Raw genomic sequence first — 21,588 nt, forward strand, 5'->3', positions numbered from 1 at the left:
CATATCCCTCTGTACCCTTCTCTTCTCTCTGTTCCTCTCATATCCCTCTGTACCCTTCTCTCTGTTCCTCTCTGTTCCTCTCATATCCCTCTGTACCCTTCTCTCTGTTCCTCTCATATCCCTTTGTACCCTTCCCTTCTCTCTGTTCCTCTCATATCCCTCTGTACCCTTCCCTTCTCTCTGAGCAACACCTTCTATCTGGAACTGTGCAACTGGCCTGCTGTTTACTGCAATTCCGCCCCATATTTAGTACAATACCGCTTATCACCCAACAGGGAAGATGACACCATATAGACCTACTGTACGTATATAATAGCCACAGTTGTCAGATCACATCATAACACTATACTGTTAAGTAAAGTTTTTGGGGCTCAGTTTCTGCTTGTTTTGGCTTTACCTTGTGTGTGGGTCCCAAATGGCACCCTATTCCCTATATAATGAACTACTTCTGAACAGGGCTCTGTATAGGGAATAAGGTGCCATTTGGGACGCGGCGGTTTTCTTGGCCTGAAACATTCAGCTTCAATCAGTTGTTTTTGTTATATCTCATTTTGTAGGAAGGTTTTCTGTTCTCGCCGAAGACCTTTACTCTCAGATACGAATTTAATCTGGACAGGAAATGCAGCTGGAGGGAAAGTTTCTATATTTAACCCTATCAGTTTCCTGGAGTGACAATAAACCACTATCGTTTCCATATTCTGGCTATAGATCATGAATCTCCATTGCTGAGCCGGGACGTTCTGGAGATCAGATGGTGTACAGTTGTTTTCATGAAAAGGAGGAAAATATCTTGTTTCTGTATAAATGTCATGGCCAAGGTTTCTAAAGGTTAGGTTTTTGTGGGTTACAAAGGCTACGTCCCAAATGGCTGCCTATTCCCTATGTAGTGCACTACTTTTGACTAGAAATGTAGTCAGAGTAGAGCATTTGTAAAGAGAATTGGGTGCCGTGCGGGACACAGATAAGGACTGTAGTGAATAATGAACTGAATTGAATCAGTCTGGCATAGCCCCATCCTGTGTGGCGGTTTACATACACCTTACATACACATACGCCAAATACATTTAAACTCAGTGTTTCACAATTCCTGACATTAAATCCTAGTATAAATTCCCTATCTTAGGTCAGTTAGGATCACCACCTTATTTGAATTAAGAATGTGAAATATTAGAGAATGATTTATTTAAGTTTTTTTCCCATCACATTCCCAGTGGGTCAGAAGTTTACATAAACTCAATTAGCGTTTGGTAGCATTGCCTTTAAATTGCTTAACTTGGGTCAAACGTAGCCTTCCACAAGCTTCCCACAATAAGTTGGGTGAATTTTGGCCCATTCCTCCTGACATAGCTGGTGTAACTGAGTCAGGTTTGTAGGTTCTGCCCACACATTTTCTATAGGATTACCTTGACTTTGTTGTCCTTAAGCCATTTTGCCACAACTTTGGAAGTATGCTTTCGGTCATTGTCCATTTGGAAGACCCATTTGCAACCAAGCTTTAACTTCCTGACTGATGTCTTGAGATGTTGCTTCAATATTTCCACATAATATTCCTGCCTCATGATACCATATATTTTGTAAAGTGCACCAGTCCCTCCTGCAGCAAGCACCCCCACAACATGATGCTGCCACCCCCGTGCTTCACGGTTGGGATGGAGTTCTTCGGCTTGCAAGCCTCCCCCTTTCTCCTCCAAACATAATGATGGTCATTATGGCCAAACAGTTCTATTTTTGTTTCATCAGACCAGAGGACATTTCTCAAAAAAATACGATCTTTGTCCCCATGTGCAGTTGCAAACCGTAGTCTGGCTTTTTTTATGGCAGTTTTGGAGCAGTGGCTTCTTCCTTGTCGAGCGGCTTTCTGGTTATGTGGATATAGATACTTTTGTACCTGTTTCCTCCAGCATCTTCACAAGGTCCTTTGCTGTTGTTCTGGGATTGTTTCGTACTTTTCGCACCAAAGTACGTTCATCTCTAGGTGACAGAACGCGTCTCCTTCCTGAGTGGTATGACGGCTGGTCCCGTGGTGTTTATACTTGCGTACTATTGTTTGTACAGATGAATGTGGTACCTTCAGGTGTTTGGAAAATTGCTCCCAAGGTTGAACCAGACTTGGTCTTGGCTGATTTCTTTTGATTTTCCCATGATGTCAAGCAAAGAGGCACTGAGTTTGAAGGTAGACATTGAAATACATCCACAGGTACACCTCCAATTGACTCAAATGATGTCAGTTAGCCTGTCAGAAGTTTCTAAAACCATGACATAATTTTCTGGAATTTTCCAAGCTGTTTAAAGGCACAGTCAACTTAGTATGTGTGAACTTCTGACCCACTGGAAATGTGACAAAGTGAATTATAAGTGAAATAATCTGTTGGAAAAATTACATGTCGTGCACAGAGTGGATGACCTAACCGAATTGCCAAAACTATAGTTTGTTAACAAGAAATTTGTGGAGTGGTTTAAAAATTAGTTTTAATGACTCCAACCTAAGTGTATGTAAACTTCCGACTTCAACTGTATGTATCAAGCATTTCAGAGTAGGATTGCTGATCTAGGATCAGGTCCCCCCTTACATATAATGTTATTCATTGTGATCGAGAAGGCATAACTGATCCTAAATCAGCACTTCTTCTCTGAGACGCTGGATACATCTGGCCCTGATCTGTAGCTTATACCCCTCTACTACACTCTCCTAACAAGTTGGTTGTCTTTGTGTGTCTTTGAGGATATTTTATTAGACTCAGGGTGTGTGTGTGTGGGGGGAGTGTTAGGTCCCCCCATGTGTGTGTGTGTGTGGGGGTGGGGTGGGGGGGAGTGTTAGGTCCCCATGTGTGTGTGTGTGTGGGGGGTGTTAGGTCCCCCATGTGTGTTTGTGTGTGTGTGTGTGTGTGTGTGTGTGTGTGTGTGTGTGTGTGTGTGTGTGTGTGTGTGTGGGGGGGGGTTGTTAAGTCCCCTATGTGTGTTTTAAATATCAGAAAACGTTCCAAACACTTTGCACATTTGACATGTTTCATTTCCCTCCTCTGATCTGTGTCTCTCGCTCCATGTGAGCACAGATGCATTTGATCTAGGAGGAGTGTGTATGTGTGTGCGTTATGTTGATCCGATGAAGCGTATCGCTGGCGTAGTGTGTGTGTTGATAATAAAGTAGATGGCAGAGCATTCCTCCTTCCTAGAGAAAAGAAACACAAACGCACACACCAAACACACTCACAGCCCCACACACTACACACACACACACCAAACACACTCACAGCCCCACACACTACACACACACACCAAACACACTCACAGCCCCACACACTACACACACACACACCAAACACACTCACAGCCCCACACACTACACACACACACCAAACACACTCACAGCCCCACACACTACACACACACACACCAAACACACTCACAGCCCCACACACTACACACACACACCAAACACACTCACAGCCCCACACACTACACACACACACCAAACACACTCACAGCCCCACACACTACACACACAAGGGAGACCAAATCCCTAAATGCCCTTTCAAGCCTCTAGTTCACCAACATCCTGTTATCACAGATTCAACTTCCCATCTCTCTCCAAAATCTACACTATATCTAACCCCTCTGTGTGTGTGTGTCTCTCTGTGTTTACTGCCTAAATTGATCTGCTGCCTCTCTCTCTCCCCCCCTAATAAAGGCTGACTGTGTGTGAGGCACGGATAGGACCAAACAAAGACAGCAGTCTTAATGAGACATTCATTAGCAGACATCCCATAATATCTGTCTGGCACTCAGACATACGTCCACAGTGTCTGGGCTGGAGGAATGGAGACGGAAGGGAAAGAGAGGTATTGGGGGTGAGAGGGCGAGACAGAGGTAGAGAGAGAGAATGTGAGGGTCATTTGGGAGTGTGTGTGTGGGCGTTGGTTCTCACCTTCAGACAGTGGAGCAAAATGATGAGGTATGTCTGGAACTCTTTCCTCTCCTCCGCCACTCTCATCCCTTCACCCCTCTCTTATCGCTGATGAATAATGCAGGAGATGTTTGGCTCCTCATCCGTCATTCCTCTCCGTCTCCCTGTGTCTCTCAGGCTTTGAAGGACTCTAAAGCCCCTCATGTGTGACTGTAAGGTAGACACAGCGAGGGATGAAGGGGGGATGTGGGCAGTGTGGTGGCCTAAGGCTGGTTAAGAAGATACCTGTTTTTTTTGTTTAGTAGGTGGATCACAAGAAGACCTTCAGTTTTTTGGCAACAAACCGATTCCTCCAAGGCAACAGGCTATGATTTTGGACAGTAAAGTAACTTGTCTAAAAAAAAACATCTCTCCTCTCCTATCATTCCTCGATCCCACACTGCTTTCTTCTAAATGATTCAGGATACTGATTTAGCTATTTGTCTACTCCTCTCTGTGTCCAGGAGATCTGTGTTATAACCAGAACATCCTCCAAAGTGTCCTTACTTAAGGAAACTTCAACAAGGCTCTGAATAAAGCTGTCCTACGTCCAAACATAAGCATGTCGTTTTGTCCCGAAAATAAGCTCATATCTATGCAGACACCAAATCTATGCTCCTTACATTTAAATGTAATTATCTTGGATAGTAACCTGTTGGCAGCGTCCTGGGTTAAGGAATGTTGTTTTTGGATGATCAAGTCCCTCAGTTAAGAACCTGATTCTCTATTGGATCAAGCTGCGTGTTTGAGTACGCTTTCGTTCTCTGATTATAGCATGGTGTTGTGTCTGTCAGAGTTCCAGCAGGAGATGGATCCTCGGGTTAACTGTACCAAGAAGCTCCGTGTCCACATCAAGCAGGACCCATGGAACCTCCCCAGCAGCGTACAGGCCCTCACACACACCATCGCCAAGTTCGTCGAAGGTAAGATGCACACGCTGAGACCTTGAAAAAGCCTCTGTAATGAGTATGTCTCCATCTGCAGTAAAAGTCCACAGAGGTACAAACTTGAGGCAGTGCACCATACAGTACACACAGAATGTGTACACAAAGGCCTTCATCCACACATTAGCCAAGTTGGAAGGTTAGTGCTGAATATGGTACATGCACACCAATTACAACAAAACGCGGGAACATCACACCAATTACAACAAAACTCGGGAACATCACACCAATTACAACAAAACTCGGGAACATCACACCAATTACAACAAAACGCGGGAACATCACACCAATTACAACAAAACTCGGTAACATCACACCAATTACAACAAAACTCGGTAACATCACACCAATTACAACAAAACTCGGGAACATCACACCAATTACAACAAAACTCGGGAACATCACACCAATTACAACAAAACTCGGGAACATCACACCAATTACAACAAAACCGGGAACATCACACCAATTACAACAAAACTCGGGAACATCACACCAATTACAACAAAACTCGGGAACACCACACCAATTACAACAAAACTCGGGAACACCACACCAGATGCAACAAAACTCGGGAACATCACACCAATTACAACAAAAAACATCACACCAATTACAACAAAATTCGGGAACACCACACCAGATGCAACAAAACTTGGGAACACCACACCAGATGCAACAAAACTCGGGAACATCACACCAATTACAACAAAACATTACACCAGATGCAACAAAACTGGGAACACCACACCAACATCACACCAGATGCAACAAAACTTGGGAACATCACACCAGATGCAACAAAACTTGGGAACACCACACCAGATGCAACAAAACTCGGGAACATCACACCAGATGCAACAAAACTTGGGAACACCACACCAGATGCAACAAAACTTGGGAACACCACACCAGATGCAACAAAACTTGGGAACATCACACCAGATGCAACAAAACTTGAGAACATCACACCAGATGCAACAAAACTCGGGAACATCACACCAATTACAACAAAACTCGGGAACATTACACCAGATGCAACAAAACTTGGGAACACCACACCAGATGCAACAAAACTCGGGAACATCACACCAATTACAACAAAACTTGGGAACACCACACCAGATGCAACAAAACTTGGGAACACCACACCAGATGCAACAAAACTCGGGAACATCACACCAGATGCAACAAAACTTGGGAACACCACACCAGATGCAACAAAACTCGGGAACATCACACCAGATGCAACAAAACTCGGGAACATCACACACAACAGATGCATAAATATAAAGGTTTGAGATGAAACCACTTAAACTGAGTTGTAGAGCAGAAGCCTCTCCCTGGTTAGTCCTTAGCATCCCAAATACAGTGCCTTCAGTAAGTATTCATACCCCTTGACTTATTCCACATTTTGTTGTGTTACAGTATAGAGGTGGGGAACCTTTTTGCCATCAAGGGCCATTTGGATATTTATAAATTAATTTGGGGGACATATTATTACAATTTGCTATTTTCTCCATTATTCATGTTTTAACGTGGCTTTGATCACTGACATTGGTTTTATAGTATAAATATGAATTTTATGATGTTTGTGTCCTTGAGTATTTAAAAAAGTGCTAGTCCTATTTAAATAAATATTAGTATTGTAAATAATGTTGTTATTATGATTGCTTGTTCACTCACCTCTAATACAATGGCTGAAACTGCTTATCTTTGACGAGGCATTTGAATTCAGCTGGCAGTGAAGATGACGCTACTCCCAGCTGGTTTTCCTGGTTTGTGTCAGTCAGTCTTGAGCAGAATCGAGTGTTTGCAAGAGTCAGTTTGTAAAAGAACTGCTCACAGCAGGAGGTCGTCCCGAACACAGACGCAAATATAAGTGCAGGTCTCCTCAGAACAGGAAAATGCTCAGCACTAACATACATTTTGTAGAACTCAAGGAGAGGGAGGTTGTTGTACCTGGCTTGAGCTCACTATTGCTTTGCAGCTCAATGACTTCCTGTTGTAGGCCATCCGGCATATCCGCTGGTTCGACGTTAAACGGGGTTGCAAATATTTTCAACTCCAGTTGTTTACTTTTCACATCCTTAAACCGCTCACAAAATGCCTTTGCGAGCTTTCCACACTCACCGCCATATTCAGACCTAATCTCAGGCTCTTGTCCTTGCGGAGTAGGAAAATGCACTGTGTTGCCCCTTTCTAGTTGGACTTGCCACAGCTTTAATTTCGCTTCGAACGATTTCACGTTTGACAGCAGATCGCTGAGAAGCTGGATCGGCCCTTGGAGCTTGATGTTAAAGTCAGACAGACACTTGGTTAAGTCCACCATGAAGGCCAAATCACACATCCACTTGTCATCACTCAGTTCCACGACAGGTTTCTCTTTCATCTGCATGAATAGTTTTACTTCATCCTTCAGTCCCGGCTCAACCATCGCACCTCACAGTGGTAAACCAGATCACCATACTCTGATTCAAGGTCCCTCAATAGCTCCTTAAACTGGCGGTTAACCAGCCCTTTGCTTTTGATAAAATTGAGGGTCGACGGGACAGTTGCCATTACGTTGTTCGGGCTTCAGGGACTGTGCACACAGACTTTCTTGATGTGTGCTGCCGTTGCATACAATTAAATCACTTGGATCAAGACTGAGACAACTCCTTTCTTTTTTCACTAATGCTGTTAACCCCTTTTTCGAGCCACTTCATTTTTTAAAACCGTAGCTCAAATTTGCTCATAGCCGAGACAAGTAACTCAAACAAGTCCTCACCTCTGGTGGTGCCATGCATGGCTTCCAAAGACAGCAATTCCTGCCTTGTGTCAAACTCAGCAGTAATCCCATGCACACAAATGGCAAATTGGGCAGTATTTGTTGTCAGTCATTTCATCATATGCCAAAGAGAACGTTTTTTTGCAGAGTCCTTCAGTGTTTTTTCAATATCTTGTGCCATGTCAGTTATCACTCCGTGACAATTCTTCAAGACAAACTGACACTTTGGAACAATTTAACTTTGTCTGGTGCTAGCAACTCTGCAGTGGCAAGGATACACTCTTTTACGAAATCTCCTTCCGAATGAGGCTTCAGTTTCTTTGTGGTAAGCTAGCTCACCACAGAACTTGCTTGCATAACATCTTCCCCATCTAAACGAGGTTTCGTAAAGGCGGCTTGTTGGACACCCCGCTGAAGAGCAATGACTTTATCCACACCAAGATGTCCTCGCAACTCATTCAGTTTAGCATGTTTCAAGCTGTAATGACGCTCCAAATTTTTTACTATTTTATTTTAGTGAAAAAAAGTATGTCTAGAGATTTTTTATATATAAAAAAAAATGTATTTATGAATTGGCAAGGGGGCCTGATCAAACGGTCTCGTAGGCCGTATACGTGTTACACCTTGAAATTCAAAATGGATTAAATATTGTTTTTCGATATTTTTGAAAATGTATTGAAAATGAAATACAAAAATATCTCATTTACATGTTTTCACACCCCTGAGTCATGTTAGAATCACTTTTGGCAGCAATTATAGCTGTGAGTCTTTCTGGGTAAGTCTCTAAGAGCTTTGCACCTGGATTGTACAATATTTGCACATTATTCTTTTCAAAATTCTTCAAGCTCTGTCAAATTGTCTATTGATCATTGATAGACAACCATTTCCAGGTCTTGCCATAGATTTTCAAGCAGATTTCAGTCAAAACTGTAACTCGGCCACTCAGGAACATTCACAGTCTTCTTGGTAAGCAACTCCAGTGTAGATTTTGCTTTGTGTTTTCGGTTATTGTCCTGCTGAAAGGTGAATTCATCTGGGGGACAGCAGACTGAACCAGGTTTTCCTCTAGGATTTTGCCTGTGCTTAGCTCCATTCCATTTTTTTTTAGTCCTGAAAAACTCCCCAGTTCTTAACAATTACAAGCATACCCATAACATGATGCAGCCACCATTATGCTTGAACACATAGAGGGTGGTACTCTGTAACGTGTTGTATTGGATTTGCCCCAAACATAACACTTTGTATTCAGGACAAAAAGTGAATTGCTTTGCCATATTTTTTGCAGTATTACTTTACTGTCTTGTTGCAAACAGGATGCATGTTTGAGAATATTCTTAATCTGTACATTTTTTTTCACTCTGTCAATTAGGTTAGTATTGTGGAGTAACTACAATGTTGTTGATCCATCCTCACTTTTCTCCTATCACAACCATTAAACTCTGTAACTGTTTTAAAGACACCATTGGCCTCATGTTGAAATCCCTGAGTGGTTTCCTTCCTCTCCGGCAACTGAGTTAGGAAGGATGCCTGTGTCTTTGTAGTGACAAGGTGTATTGATACACCATCCAAAGTGTAATCAATAACCATGCTCAAAGGGATGTTCAATGTCTGTTTTTTGGTTTTATTCCCCATCTACAAATAGGTGTTATTATTTGTGAGGCATTGGAAAGCCTCCCTGGTCGTTCTGGTTGAATCTGTGTTAGAAAATCACTGCTCGCCTGAGGGACCTTACAGATAATTGTATGTATGGGGTACAGAGATGAGGATAATTGTATGTATGGGGTACAGAGATAAGGATAATTGTATGTATGGGGTACAGAGATAAGGATAATTGTATGTATGGGGTACAGAGATGAGGATAATTGTATGTATGGGGTACAGAGATAAGGATAATTGTATGTATGGGGTACAGAGATAAGGATAATTGTATGTATGGGGTACAGAGATAAGGATAATTGTATGTATGGGGTACAGAGATAAGGATAATTGTATGTATGGGGTACAGAGATGGGGATAATTGTATGTATGGGGTACAGAGATAAGGATAATTGTATGTATGGGGTACAGAGATAAGGATAATTGTATGTATGGGGTACAGAGATGAGGATAATTGTATGTATGGGGTACAGAGATAAGGATAATTGTATGTATGGGGTACAGAGATGAGGATAATTGTATGTATGGGGTACAGAGATGAGGTAGACATTCAAAAATCATGTTAAACACTATTATTGCGCACAGAGTGAATCCATGCAACTTATTACGTAACTTGATAAGCACGTTTTTACTCATGAACTTATTTAGGTGCTGAATACATGTTGACTCAAGATATTTCAGCTTTCATTTTGAACTCATTTGTAAAAATGTCATAATTCTACGTTGACATAATGGGGTATTGTGTGTAGGCCAGTGACAAAAACACCTCGTTTTTTAATCAGGCTGCAACACAACAAAATATGGAAAATGTCAAGGGGTGTGAACTCTTTCTGAAGGCGCAGTGTATTAATCCAACATTCTGACTCTATTTATTTCTGTCGGAGTGTGTGTTTGTGTGGGAATTACGTGTGTATGTGTGCCTAAATCCCTGATCAGATCACACTTCTGTCAAAGTGAGTGTGTGTGTGTGTGTGGGTGACTTTGTGTGTGACTTTGTTTGTGTGTGTGTTTGTGACTTTGTGTGTGTGTTTGACTTTGTGTAGTTGTTTCTGACTTTATGTGTGTTTGTGACTCTGTGTGTGTGACTCTGTGTGTTTGACTCTGTGTGTTTGACTCTGTGTGTGACTTTGTGTGTGTGACTTTGTGTGTGTGTGTGACGTTGTGTGGTTGTTTCTGACTTTGTATGTGTGTTTGTGACTCTGTGTGTTTGACTCTGTGTGTTTGACTTTGTGTGTGTGACTTTGTGTGTGTGTGTGACTTTGTGTGTGTGACTTTGTGTGTGTGTGTGACGTTGTGTGTGAAATAAGCAGTGGAACACCATAACCTCTCAAGATGACTTTCTCACCCAGCCTCTATGCTGCCAAGGTTTTTAATGTTCCACGAACACCACTGTGGCTTTGATATTGATACTAAACACACACACAGATTCATATTATCTGTGTGCTTCAGTTGTGACGTTCGTCTTCACATGTGTAGAGACCTATCTAGACCTAACGGGGCGGTTGGTGAGAGACATCCTATCAGGTTTTATGGGTCAGAAGCACCAACGTATCCTAAAGTCTCTGAGAGTCTAACCTTGGTTTGTCCTTCACTATTCCAGAGGTGAAAACACGACTGCTCTTGGTCCTACTACAGTACACAGGTTGGTTTTCCTCTTCTCTTAAATGCCTTGGATGTAAAAAACAATGTACAGTTGATAGGGACATACATACACACACACACACACCACAGTGTCCTCAATACACATATCTGCAATGAAACAGAGGAGTGAAATTGAATTCTAGGGACTAAACTGCAGGTCATCTACATAGCTCTCTCTCCACACGGTAATTGAGACACTAGCTAAGCCCTCCTAAAACACCTACAGGAACATTTTTGTCATGACAAAGTCCCTCATGATCCCATTGCAGCACCCTGAAGAACACATATCTACCTATTTCTCAAGGTTATAGAGTGAACAGATTCTCCTGAGTAGAGCAGCGGTCTACGGCACTGCATCTCTGTGATACAGGCGTCACTACAGACCCTGGTTTGATCCCGGGATGTATCAAAACCGCCCGCGATCGGGAGTCCCATATGGCGGCGCACAATTGGCCCAGTGTCGTCCGGGTGAGGGGAGGGGTAGGCCGTCATTGTAAAATAAGAATTTGTTCTTAATTGACTTGCCTAGTTAAATACTAACAAATAATTTAATAAAAGATAATAATGTGGCACAGAGGAAGCACATTATGAATTCTACTGGAGGTTCCTGAACCCATTTTAAAATGAGTGGATTGCTTAACTTCTCCTTGCAGGCTATTTTTCAGGAAATTATGGCACCAGACAATTTATTTTCAGCTACAGACCACCTGTCTCTTGACTCCATGTATTTCAAATGCATGTTCTATGCCCAACTGACTTGAACGTTGACCACAATTGAACTTTGAAAAACTTTTGACTCGACCCAGAGAATTAATGTAATTTGTGTTCAGCATCGATAACAAGTTAATTTTCTCTCACACACCTCCCCTATCTCTGTCTCTTCCTCTCACTCTCTTCCTCCCTCTCTCCCCCATACTTCCCTCCATCCCTCCCTCTCTCTACCCCTCCCTCCCTACCCCTCCCTCCCTCCCTCCCTCCCTCCCTCCCTCCCTCCCTCCCTCCCTCCCTCCCTCCCTCCCTCCATCCCTCCCTCCCTCCCTCCCTCCCTCCCTCCCTCCCTCCCTCTACCTCCCTCCCTCTCTATACCTCCCCCATCCGTCCCTCCATTTCTCTACCTCCCCCATCACTCCCTCTCTCTACCTCCCTCATCCCTCCCTCTCTCTACCTCCCTCCATCCCTCCATCTCTACCTCCCTCCATCCCTCCCTCTCTCTACCTCCATCCCTCTACCTCCCTCCCTCCATCCCTCAATCTCTCTACCTCCCTCACCCCTCCCTCTCTCTACCTCCATCTCTCTACCTCCCTCCATCCCTCCCTCTCTCTACCTCCCTCCATCCCTCCCCCTCTCTACCTCCCTCCATCCCTCCCCCTCTACCTCCCTCCATCCCTCCCTCTCTCTACCTCCCTCCATCCCTCCCTCTCTCTACCTCCCTCATCCCTCCCTCTCTCTACCTCCCTCCATCTCTCTACCTCCCTCCATCCCTCCCTCTCTCTACCTCCCTCCCTCTCTCTACCTCCCTCCCTCCCTCCATCCCTCCCTCCCTCCCTCCATCCTTCCTTCTCTCTACCTCCCTCCATCTCTCTACCTCCCTCCATCCCTCCCTCTCTCTACCTCCCTCCCTCCATCCCTCCCTCCCTCCATCCTTCCTTCTCTCTACCTCCCTCCCTACATCCCTCCCTCTCTCTACCTCCCTCCCTCCATCTCTCTACCTCCCTCCATCCCTCCCTCTCTCTACCTACCTCCCTCCATCCCTCCCTCCCTCCATCCTTCCTTCTCTCAACCTCCCTCCATCCCTCCATCTCTCTACCTCCCTCCATCCCTCCCTCCCTCCATCCTTCCTTCTCTCTACCTCCCTCCATCCCTCCCTCGCTCTACCTACCTCCCTCCATCCTTCCTTCTCTCTAACTCCCTCCATCCCTCTAGACTCAGAGATCCAGTTGAGAAGAGATATGGTATTCTGTCAGTCTCTGGTAGCAGCTGTTTGTGCCTTCTCCCAACACCTACTGGCTGTTCTCAACCAGGTAACAGTGCGTTTGTGTGCGTGTGTGTGCATGTGTGTGTGCGTGCGAGGGCGTGCTTGTGTGTGCGTTTCAACATTTATATAACTTTCCCCAAATTCCCAGATTTTCCAGAATCAGGAGGCAATGACCAGGAAGTCCGGGATCCTCCGGGAATTGGGGAAAGTTACTGGAATTTTGTAACCCTACAGCTAGCTTAACATTTTAACCCCTCCCCCCTCCAGACCCAGGGATCAGGCAGGGAGGCAGACCCAGAGGCCCCGGACCCCCAGGATCCTCAGGAGGCCCAGGAGGCAAGCCGACGGTGGCTGGAACAGATAGCCTCCGCTGGGCTACTTCTCCACTTCCAGTCCCTCCTCTCTCCCAACCTGGTGAGTGACTGGCAGACAGCAAGCTATCAACCACCCCTGGACACTCATTGTATATTGAGGCTAAATATGATTGATTTGCAACACACAAAAAATGCTAAGATGTTGCCCCCAAATATTCCACATGATTTAAAATAGTCTGCACGGCACCTGATTCAAAACTAGATTAGAATACTGCAGAGTATATTGTAAGCCCTGTTAGTTCTTTACCAGAGGAGATGCTTGGCGGCCTCACCTCACCTCATCTCCACGCCAAATCAGCTCCAGAACAAAGACAAACAAACTTAGTGCTCCTGTGTGTATGTGACCGCCCGCAGTGGAGTTGAATTGTGTGTGTGTGTGTGTGTGTGTGTGTGTGTGTGTGTGTGTGTGTGTGTGTGTGTGTGCGTGTGTGCGTGCGTGCGTGCGTGCGTGCGTGTGTGTGCGTGCGCGTGCACCGGGCTCCCTGGAGAGGGGTAGGACGGTGACGTTAGGTTGATTGTGGTTGTGAACAGCCATGTCATTGCACTGCGACTGTCCTCAGAGGAGCGACTGTCCTCTTGTTTAATGAGGGGACTTGGCTCTCCTAGCGTCCTACAGTACACCCAATACTGCCCCTCCATGGTTCAGCAAACGGACACTATGTAGCTCTGTAGCCCAGCTTGGCACTGCTGTGTTGGTACAGTTCAGTACAGGATAACCGATAACAGACCAGATTTGACCTCTGTCAATCCCCACACACATACGTCTACATTAGGATAGTTGCAGAACTCGTAGTTGGAGTCAGTTCCTGATCAGTGCACTTTGTTTAAGTGCACTAGAGCACTACAGTTTGTCATTGTGTTAGAGAGAGAATCTCCAAGTCTAACTTCACCCACTTAGAGAACAGAGGAGGAAGAGTTTTGCCCCCTGGTCTGAAGGGGATGAAGGGAAGAATATCACTCAGAAAGCAATTATTTTTCCCAGTGATATTTTTGAATCATTATTTATACACTGACTGAATGGTTGAGATAGCCAAAATGTCATTTAAAGTGAAAAGAAGTGGAATGTTCTGGATTTCAGAAGTGAAACTCCATTTCATTAGAGAAAGGATTAAGTAAGAGGATCTCTCTCTCCCTCTCCCTCTCGCTCTCCACATCTTAACTCTAAGCAGAGGCACTGTACCTGCAGGTGCAAGCAAAAATCAAAGGCAGTGGTGTGTGTGTGTGTGCATGCCGAACCGTGTGTGTGTGTGTGTGTGTGTGTGTGCATGCCGAACCGTGTGTGTGTGTGTGTGTTAAACCCGCTCTCGGTGAACCTTGCCACACACCATTCCAAGGTAGTGGTTGGTTCCTGGTAAGCGATGACCGTACTCTCTGTTCTCACACGACAGTCAGTCAGGGCATCCCTAATGTCTCTTCAGTAACACTTCAACCACACAGTAGGTACGTAATGCTTCTGCTGCACCGTTTATTAGAGAGGGGGGGAATAAGATGGAGAGAGAGAGGAGGAGTGTGACAGAGGAGCAGATAGGCACTAGCCAAAGCGTTTCCTTCTCCTCTGTCTCTGGCCTGGGAGCAGATGTGTTAGTTGTTTGTGTGAGAGGATGTTGTGACGGATGTTGGGAAAGGAAGCAGACACACACACACCAGGCACTGTACACTCACTTTAACCCACACGCACCAACATGTAAACACACTGCTTGGAGAATGGGAAGGGAAGCAGACACACACACCAGGCACTGTACACTCACTTTAACCCACACGCACCAACATGTAAACACACTGCTTGGAGAATGGGAAGGGAAGCAAACACACACACCAGGCACTGTACACTCACTTTAACCCACACGCACCAACATGTAAACAAACTGCTTGGAGAATGGGAAGGGAAGCGACACACACATTCTCTCACACGCTGACCCACTGTTGTGTTTCTCTGTCTCTAACACACATTATCTCACACACAAAGTTGTGTGTTTCTCTGTGCAGACTGGCAGTTGTGGCTGCTTCGCGAGATTGATTGTTGTCTCTACCTTCTTACCCTTTGTGCTGTTGTCTGTGCCCAATAATATTTGTGCCATGTTTTGTGCTGCTGCCATGTTGTGTTGCTACCATGTTGTTGTTATGTTGTGTTGCTACCATGTTGTTGTTATGTTGTGTTGCTACCATGTTGTTGTTATGTTGTGTTGCTACCATGTTGTTATGTTGTGTTGCTACCAAACTGTGTTGTCATGTGTTGCTGCCATGTTGTTGTTATGTTGTGTTGCTACTATGTTGTTGTTATGTTGTGTTGCTACCACACTGTGTTGTCATGTGTTGCTGCCATGTTGTGATGCTACCATGTTGTTACGCTGTGATGCTACCATGTTGTTATGTTGTGTTGCTACCATGTTGTTGTTATGTTGTGTTGCTACTATGTTGTTGTTATGTTGTGTTGCTACCACACTATGTTGTCATGTGTTGCTGCCATGTTGTGTTGCTACCATGTTGTTACGTTGTGTTGCTTCCATGTTGTTACGTTGTGTTGATACCAAACTGTGTTGTCATGTGTTGCTGCCATGTTGTTGTTATGTTGTGTTGCTACTATGTTGTTGTTATGTTGTGTTGCTACCACACTGTGTTGTCATGTGTTGCTGCCATGTTGTGATGCTACCATGTTGTTACGCTGTGATGCTACCATGTTGTTATGATGTGTTTCTACCATGTTGTTGTTATGTTGTGTTGCTACTATGTTGTTGTTATGTTGTGTTGCTACCACACTGTGTTGTCATGTGTTGCTGCCATGTTGTGTTGCTACCATGTTGTTACGCTGTGTTGCTACCATGTTGTTACGCTGTGTTGCTACCATGTTGTTATGTTGTGTTGCTACCATGTTGTTATGTTGTGTTGCTACCATGTTGTTATTATGTTGTGTTGCTACCATGTTGTTATTATGTTGTGTTGCTACCATGTTATTATGTTGTGTTGCTACCATGTTGTTGTTATGTTGTATTGCTACCATGTTGTTATTATGTTGTGGTGCTACCATGTTGTTGTTATGTTGTGTTGCTACCATGTTGTTGTTATGTTGTGGTGCTACCATGTTGTTGGTATGTTGTGTTGCTACCATGTTGTTGTTATGTTGTGTTGCTACCATGTTGTTGTTATGTTGTGTTGCTACAATGTTGTTATGTTGTGTTGCTACCATGTTGTTATGTTGTGTTGCTACCATGTTGTTATGTTGTGTTGCTACCATGTTGTTGTTATGTTGTGTTGCTACCATGTTGTTATTAAGTTGTGTTGCTACCATGTTGTTGTTATGTTGTGTTGCTACCATGTTGTTGTTATGTTGTGTTGCTACCATGTTGTTATTATGTTGTGTTGCTACCATGTTGTGTTATGTTGTGTTGCTACCATGTTGTTATGTTGTGTTGCTACCAAACTGTGTTGTCATGTGTTGCTGCCATGTTGTGTTGCTGCCATGTTGTTACGCTGTGTTGCTACCATGTTGTTATGTTGTGTTGCTACCACACTGTGTTGTCATGTGTTACTGCCATGTTGTGTTGCTACCATGTTGTTACGCTGTGTTGCTACCATGTTGTTATGTTGTGTTGCTACCATGTTGTTATTATGTTGTGTTGCTACCATGTTATTATGTTGTGTTGCTACCATGACTGATTGTGTTTCTCTCTACAGACTGATTAGCAGGCCATGTTGGAGGGTTGACTGATTGTGTTTCTCCCTACAGACTGATGAGCAGGCCATGTTGGAGGGTTGACTGATTGTGTTTCTCCCTACAGACTGATGAGCAGGCCATGTTGGAGGGTTGACTGATTGTGTTTCTCTCTACAGACTGATGAGCAGGCCATGTTGGAGGGTTGACTGATTGTGTTTCTCCCTACAGACTGATGAGCAGGCCATGTTGGAGGGTTGACTGATTGTGTTTCTCTCTACAGACTGATTAGCAGGCCATGTTGGAGGGTTGACTGATTGTGTTTCTCTCTACAGACTGATGAGCAGGCCATGTTGGAGGGTTGACTGATTGTGTTTCTCTCTACAGACTGATGAGCAGGCCATGTTGGAGGGTTGACTGATTGTGTTTCTCTCTACAGACTGATGAGCAGGCCATGTTGGAGGGTTGACTGATTGTGTTTCTCTCTACAGACTGATGAGCAGGCCATGTTGGAGGGTTGACTGATTGTGTTTCTCTCTACAGACTGATGAGCAGGCCATGTTGGAGGGTTGACTGATTGTGTTTCTCTCTACAGACTGATTAGCAGGCCATGTTGGAGGGTTGACTGATTGTGGTTGAGCAGGCCATGTTGGAGGGTTGACTGATTGTGTTTCTCTCTACAGACTGATGAGCAGGCCATGTTGGAGGGTTGACTGACTACAGACTGATGAGCAGGCCATGTTGGAGGGTTGACTGATTGTGTTTCTCCCTACAGACTGATGAGCAGGCCATGTTGGAGGGTTGACTAATTGTGTTTCTCTCTACAGACTGATGAGCAGGCCATGTTGGAGGGTTGACTGATTGTGTTTCTCTCTACAGACTGATGAGCAGGCCATGTTGGAGGGTTGACTGATTGTGTTTCTCTCTACAGACTGATGAGCAGGCCATGTTGGAGGGTTGACTGATTGTGTTTCTCTCTACAGACTGATGAGCAGGCCATGTTGGAGGGTTGACTGATTGTGTTTCTCTCTACAGACTGATGAGCAGGCCATGTTGGAGGGTTGACTGATTGTGTTTCTCCCTACAGACTGATGAGCAGGCCATGTTGGAGGGTTGACTAATTGTGTTTCTCTCTACAGACTGATGAGCAGGCCATGTTGGAGGGTTGACTGATTGTGTTTCTCTCTACAGACTGATGAGCAGGCCATGTTGGAGGGTTGACTGATTGTGTTTCTCTCTACAGACTGATGAGCAGGCCATGTTGGAGGGTTGACTGATTGTGTTTCTCTCTACAGACTGATGAGCAGGCCATGTTGGAGGGTTGACTGATTGTGTTTCTCTCTACAGACTGATGAGCAGGCCATGTTGGAGGGTTGGCTGATTGTGTTTCTCTCTACAGACTGATGAGCAAGCCATGTTGGAGGGTTGACTGATTGTGTTTCTCTCTACAGACTGATTAGCAGGCCATGTTGGAGGGTTGACTGATTGTGTTTCTCTCTACAGACTGATGAGCAGGCCATGTTGGAGGATACTCAGGTAGCTCTGATGGACTTGGAGAAAGTCACCTTCTACTTCAGAGAATTTGAAGGAGAACCACTGGTTGCAAGTATGTATGGAGAGACATGATCCTGTACGACATAGTGTAAATCCATAGGAGATCACCCCCTGTCCCGACTCCATTCATTTAGATAACATTATCTTGCTGTAAATAGAATTCAACTCATTTCAATTACATTCAGCTCAGCTTCATTCAATCCCATTTGGCTTGTTGTGTTCCCTGCTGTATATAACACGTTGTTTATTAAACCTGTTATGTTCCCATCTGTATAACTACGCACCAAATGGAAACTGCTGCTCGTAGGGCTCTGGTCAAAAGTAGTGCACTATGTAGGGAATAGGGTTGCATTGATGACGCAGCCTATGTATGGCCCTAGAACCTTGCTGTCTCTCTCTCCCAGACATGCCCATGTCGTATGAGGTGGAGGGGACCCGCCAGGCCCTGAAGGTCTGTTTCTACCTGGAGACATTCTACTTCTCCCAGCTTCCCCAGCGCCTCCGGAACGGAGGAGGCTTCAAGATCTACCCTGCCCTGTTCACCCAGGGTAAGACCCCGCTTGGCCAAACAGGGTCCATTTTCACAACGAACGCTCAGAGAAGGAACGTTGATCTAGGATCACTTTTGCCTTTTAGATCATGATGAAGACGGTTACACGGAAGGGGAGAAACTGATCCTAGATCAGCACTCCTTCTCTGTGATGCTTTATGAATACGGGTCAGGATATTGGTGGATTTCTGTATACAAGTGGATTCTCGTAATTGTTTGTCTTTTTTTTGTCTTCTCTAGCATTTCATGTGTTTAATTTCATATCTATATCACTACCTCTATAATGCATGGTTGGGAAAGAGCGTGCAGGGCATTTCACTGTACTGTTTAACACCTGCTGGGTCCTGTGCATGTGACAGTAAAACTAGAGTGCTGTATCTCTGCAGTAACACGTTGTAATGTGTCTCTCTCCCCTCTCCGTCTCTCCTCTCTCTCGCCTCTCTCTCTCTCTCTCTCTCTCTCTCTCTCTCTCTCTCTCTCTCTCTCTCTCTCTCTCTCTCTCTCTCTCTCTCTCTCTCTCTCTCTCTCTCTCTCTCTCTCTCTCTCTCTCTCTCTCTCTCTCTCTCTCTCTCTCTCTCTCTCTCTCTCTCTCTCTCTCTCTCTCTCTCTCTCTCTCTCTCTCTCTCTCTCTCTCTCTCTCTCCCTCCTCTCCCACTCTGTCACTGTGTGTGTAGCTCTAGAGAGTATGGAAGGGTATTACTACAGGGATAGTGTGTCTGTAGAGGAATACCAGGCTCAGATTAACTCTGCCTCGCTGGACAAAGTCAAACAGTACTACAAGAGACTGAGGTATGGGCTGCTAGTACACACACACACACACACACACACACACACACACACACACACACACACACACACACACATACACACACACACGCACACACACACACACGTTCTCTACCCTTTGCGAAAGACTTCTCCCAACATCGCCTGTTGACAGGCTGATAGGATTGATATGACTTCTATAGTTTTACTTCCTTCCTGTCTGCCCAGTGAGTTGTTCCTGTCCTCAAGGAGAAACAGCAGAGACATTAGAGCTTCTCTCTGCAGGTTGTCTAATATACTTTGACACAACATTCCATTCCAGCACACACACACACACATGCACGCTCGCGCACACACATATACTCATGCACACACACACTCACGTGCACACACACACACACATTCTGGCGCCTGGCTGCCACCCAGAACACACAGCAGGCCAGCAAAGTGATTTGCTGAATAGGCACAGCGGGACTGTGCTGTGATTGGTCGAGAACAGCACAGCAGGTCAGCACCTTGATTGGCTGAAAGCACCCAGCGTGTCGGCACAATGATGGTGATGGAGTACCACTGCAGAGCCGGGTGGACCCGGTTTCCTCACGCCCCATTGGCACACACACACATGGGGCCCCTCCCCTGATTGGCTACCCATCCCCATCGAATAATGACATGGAAATGATATACAGGGTTTCTATAAGATTCAGAACATCTGTGAGAATTGGAAATCTGGGGTTGTGCCTATATAGTGCAGTGCTTTTGACCAGAGCCTTAGGTGCCCTGGTCAAAAGTAGAGCACTTTACAGGGAATTGGACGCAATTTGGGAAGCAGCCATGGAGTGTTTTAATACATCTTTACCACCCCCCCTCCCTTCCTTCTGGGTGACCCGTTAAGTACTGTCATATCTCTGTGATATGAGGTCTAAATATCAATGGGTTTTTATATTAAAGCAAAATAAGTGAGATTTCAGAAGATGCGGGGGGGAAAACCGAACGTTTTCGTTCTTCAATGTGTGTGTCTGTTGGGGGTAAGCGAACTGTGTATTTCCATTATTGTTAATTAAGGAGTGAAAAGCAGCTTTGGCAAATGGTCTCCTATCAGGTTCTGTTCGTCCAGAGTGACTTCCAGTCAGTGCATTCATCTTAAGATAGCGAGGTGTCACAACCACATAGCTGTCATAGTAAGTTCATCTTTCCTCAATAAGGTCAGCAAAGTCTAGAAAGTTAGTTCACAAAAGGCTTTTTTTTTTTTTTTTTACTGGGGGGGTTGTGGGATTATTTATGATACTCTTTGTAGAGGCAGGGTTTCAGGTGTTTTCGGAAGATGGGAAAGGGACTCTGCTGTCCTAGCTTCAGGGGGAAGCTGGAAAGGGACTCTGCTGTCCTAGCTTCAGGGGGAAGCTGGCTCCACCAGTGTAAGGGACGTGGCTGCACAAAGCAGTGAAAGGCAAGGGAATAGACTGTAACACCAGTGTCTACACCATTATGCTATACTAGGGGAAGAGTGTTTCCATAGCTAGGGCTGGGAGTGAGGATTTGTGAAGGGCAGAATCAACAATCTCGGCATAATCAAGACAGTTGCTTTGTGAGAAACTGTTAAAGTTCACAGTTAACCGTTGTTATGAAAACGGCAGCTGAAAAGTACCAGTGGCCTGGCCTTGGCCCCAAGTGAGAGAGAGTTGCTGGCCAGCGTAGATGGAAACAGAAAAGTCTGAGCCTTTTGGGTAAAACGTTTGCGTAAATCCTATATGGAATTGCACCATAAGCGTG

The 21,588-nt window shown here is 44.9% G+C and overlaps 1 protein-coding gene across 3 annotated transcripts in view; it reads left to right on the forward strand.

The window, feature by feature from the left end:
• Positions 1-21,588, forward strand: part of prex2 (phosphatidylinositol-3,4,5-trisphosphate-dependent Rac exchange factor 2) — a 245,216-nt gene that overhangs the window by 164,249 nt on the left and 59,379 nt on the right. For 2 of the 3 annotated variants that reach the window (XM_052504945.1, XM_052504946.1), the window contains exons 30-36: positions 4,738-4,866; positions 10,914-10,955; positions 12,878-12,975; positions 13,197-13,343; positions 18,456-18,558; positions 18,911-19,054; positions 19,731-19,845. In XM_052504945.1, coding sequence (XP_052360905.1) covers positions 4,738-4,866; positions 10,914-10,955; positions 12,878-12,975; positions 13,197-13,343; positions 18,456-18,558; positions 18,911-19,054; positions 19,731-19,845 — 778 coding nt within the window. Of the gene's footprint in view, positions 1-4,737; positions 4,867-10,913; positions 10,956-12,877; positions 12,976-13,196; positions 13,344-18,299; positions 18,372-18,455; positions 18,559-18,910; positions 19,055-19,730; positions 19,846-21,588 lie in introns of those variants that run through there. The other variant, XM_052504947.1, reaches the window with a different exon arrangement.

The sequence above is a fragment of the Oncorhynchus keta genome, chromosome 4, assembly GCF_023373465.1.
Source record: "Oncorhynchus keta strain PuntledgeMale-10-30-2019 chromosome 4, Oket_V2, whole genome shotgun sequence".
Classification (NCBI taxonomy): Eukaryota; Metazoa; Chordata; class Actinopteri; order Salmoniformes; family Salmonidae; genus Oncorhynchus; species Oncorhynchus keta.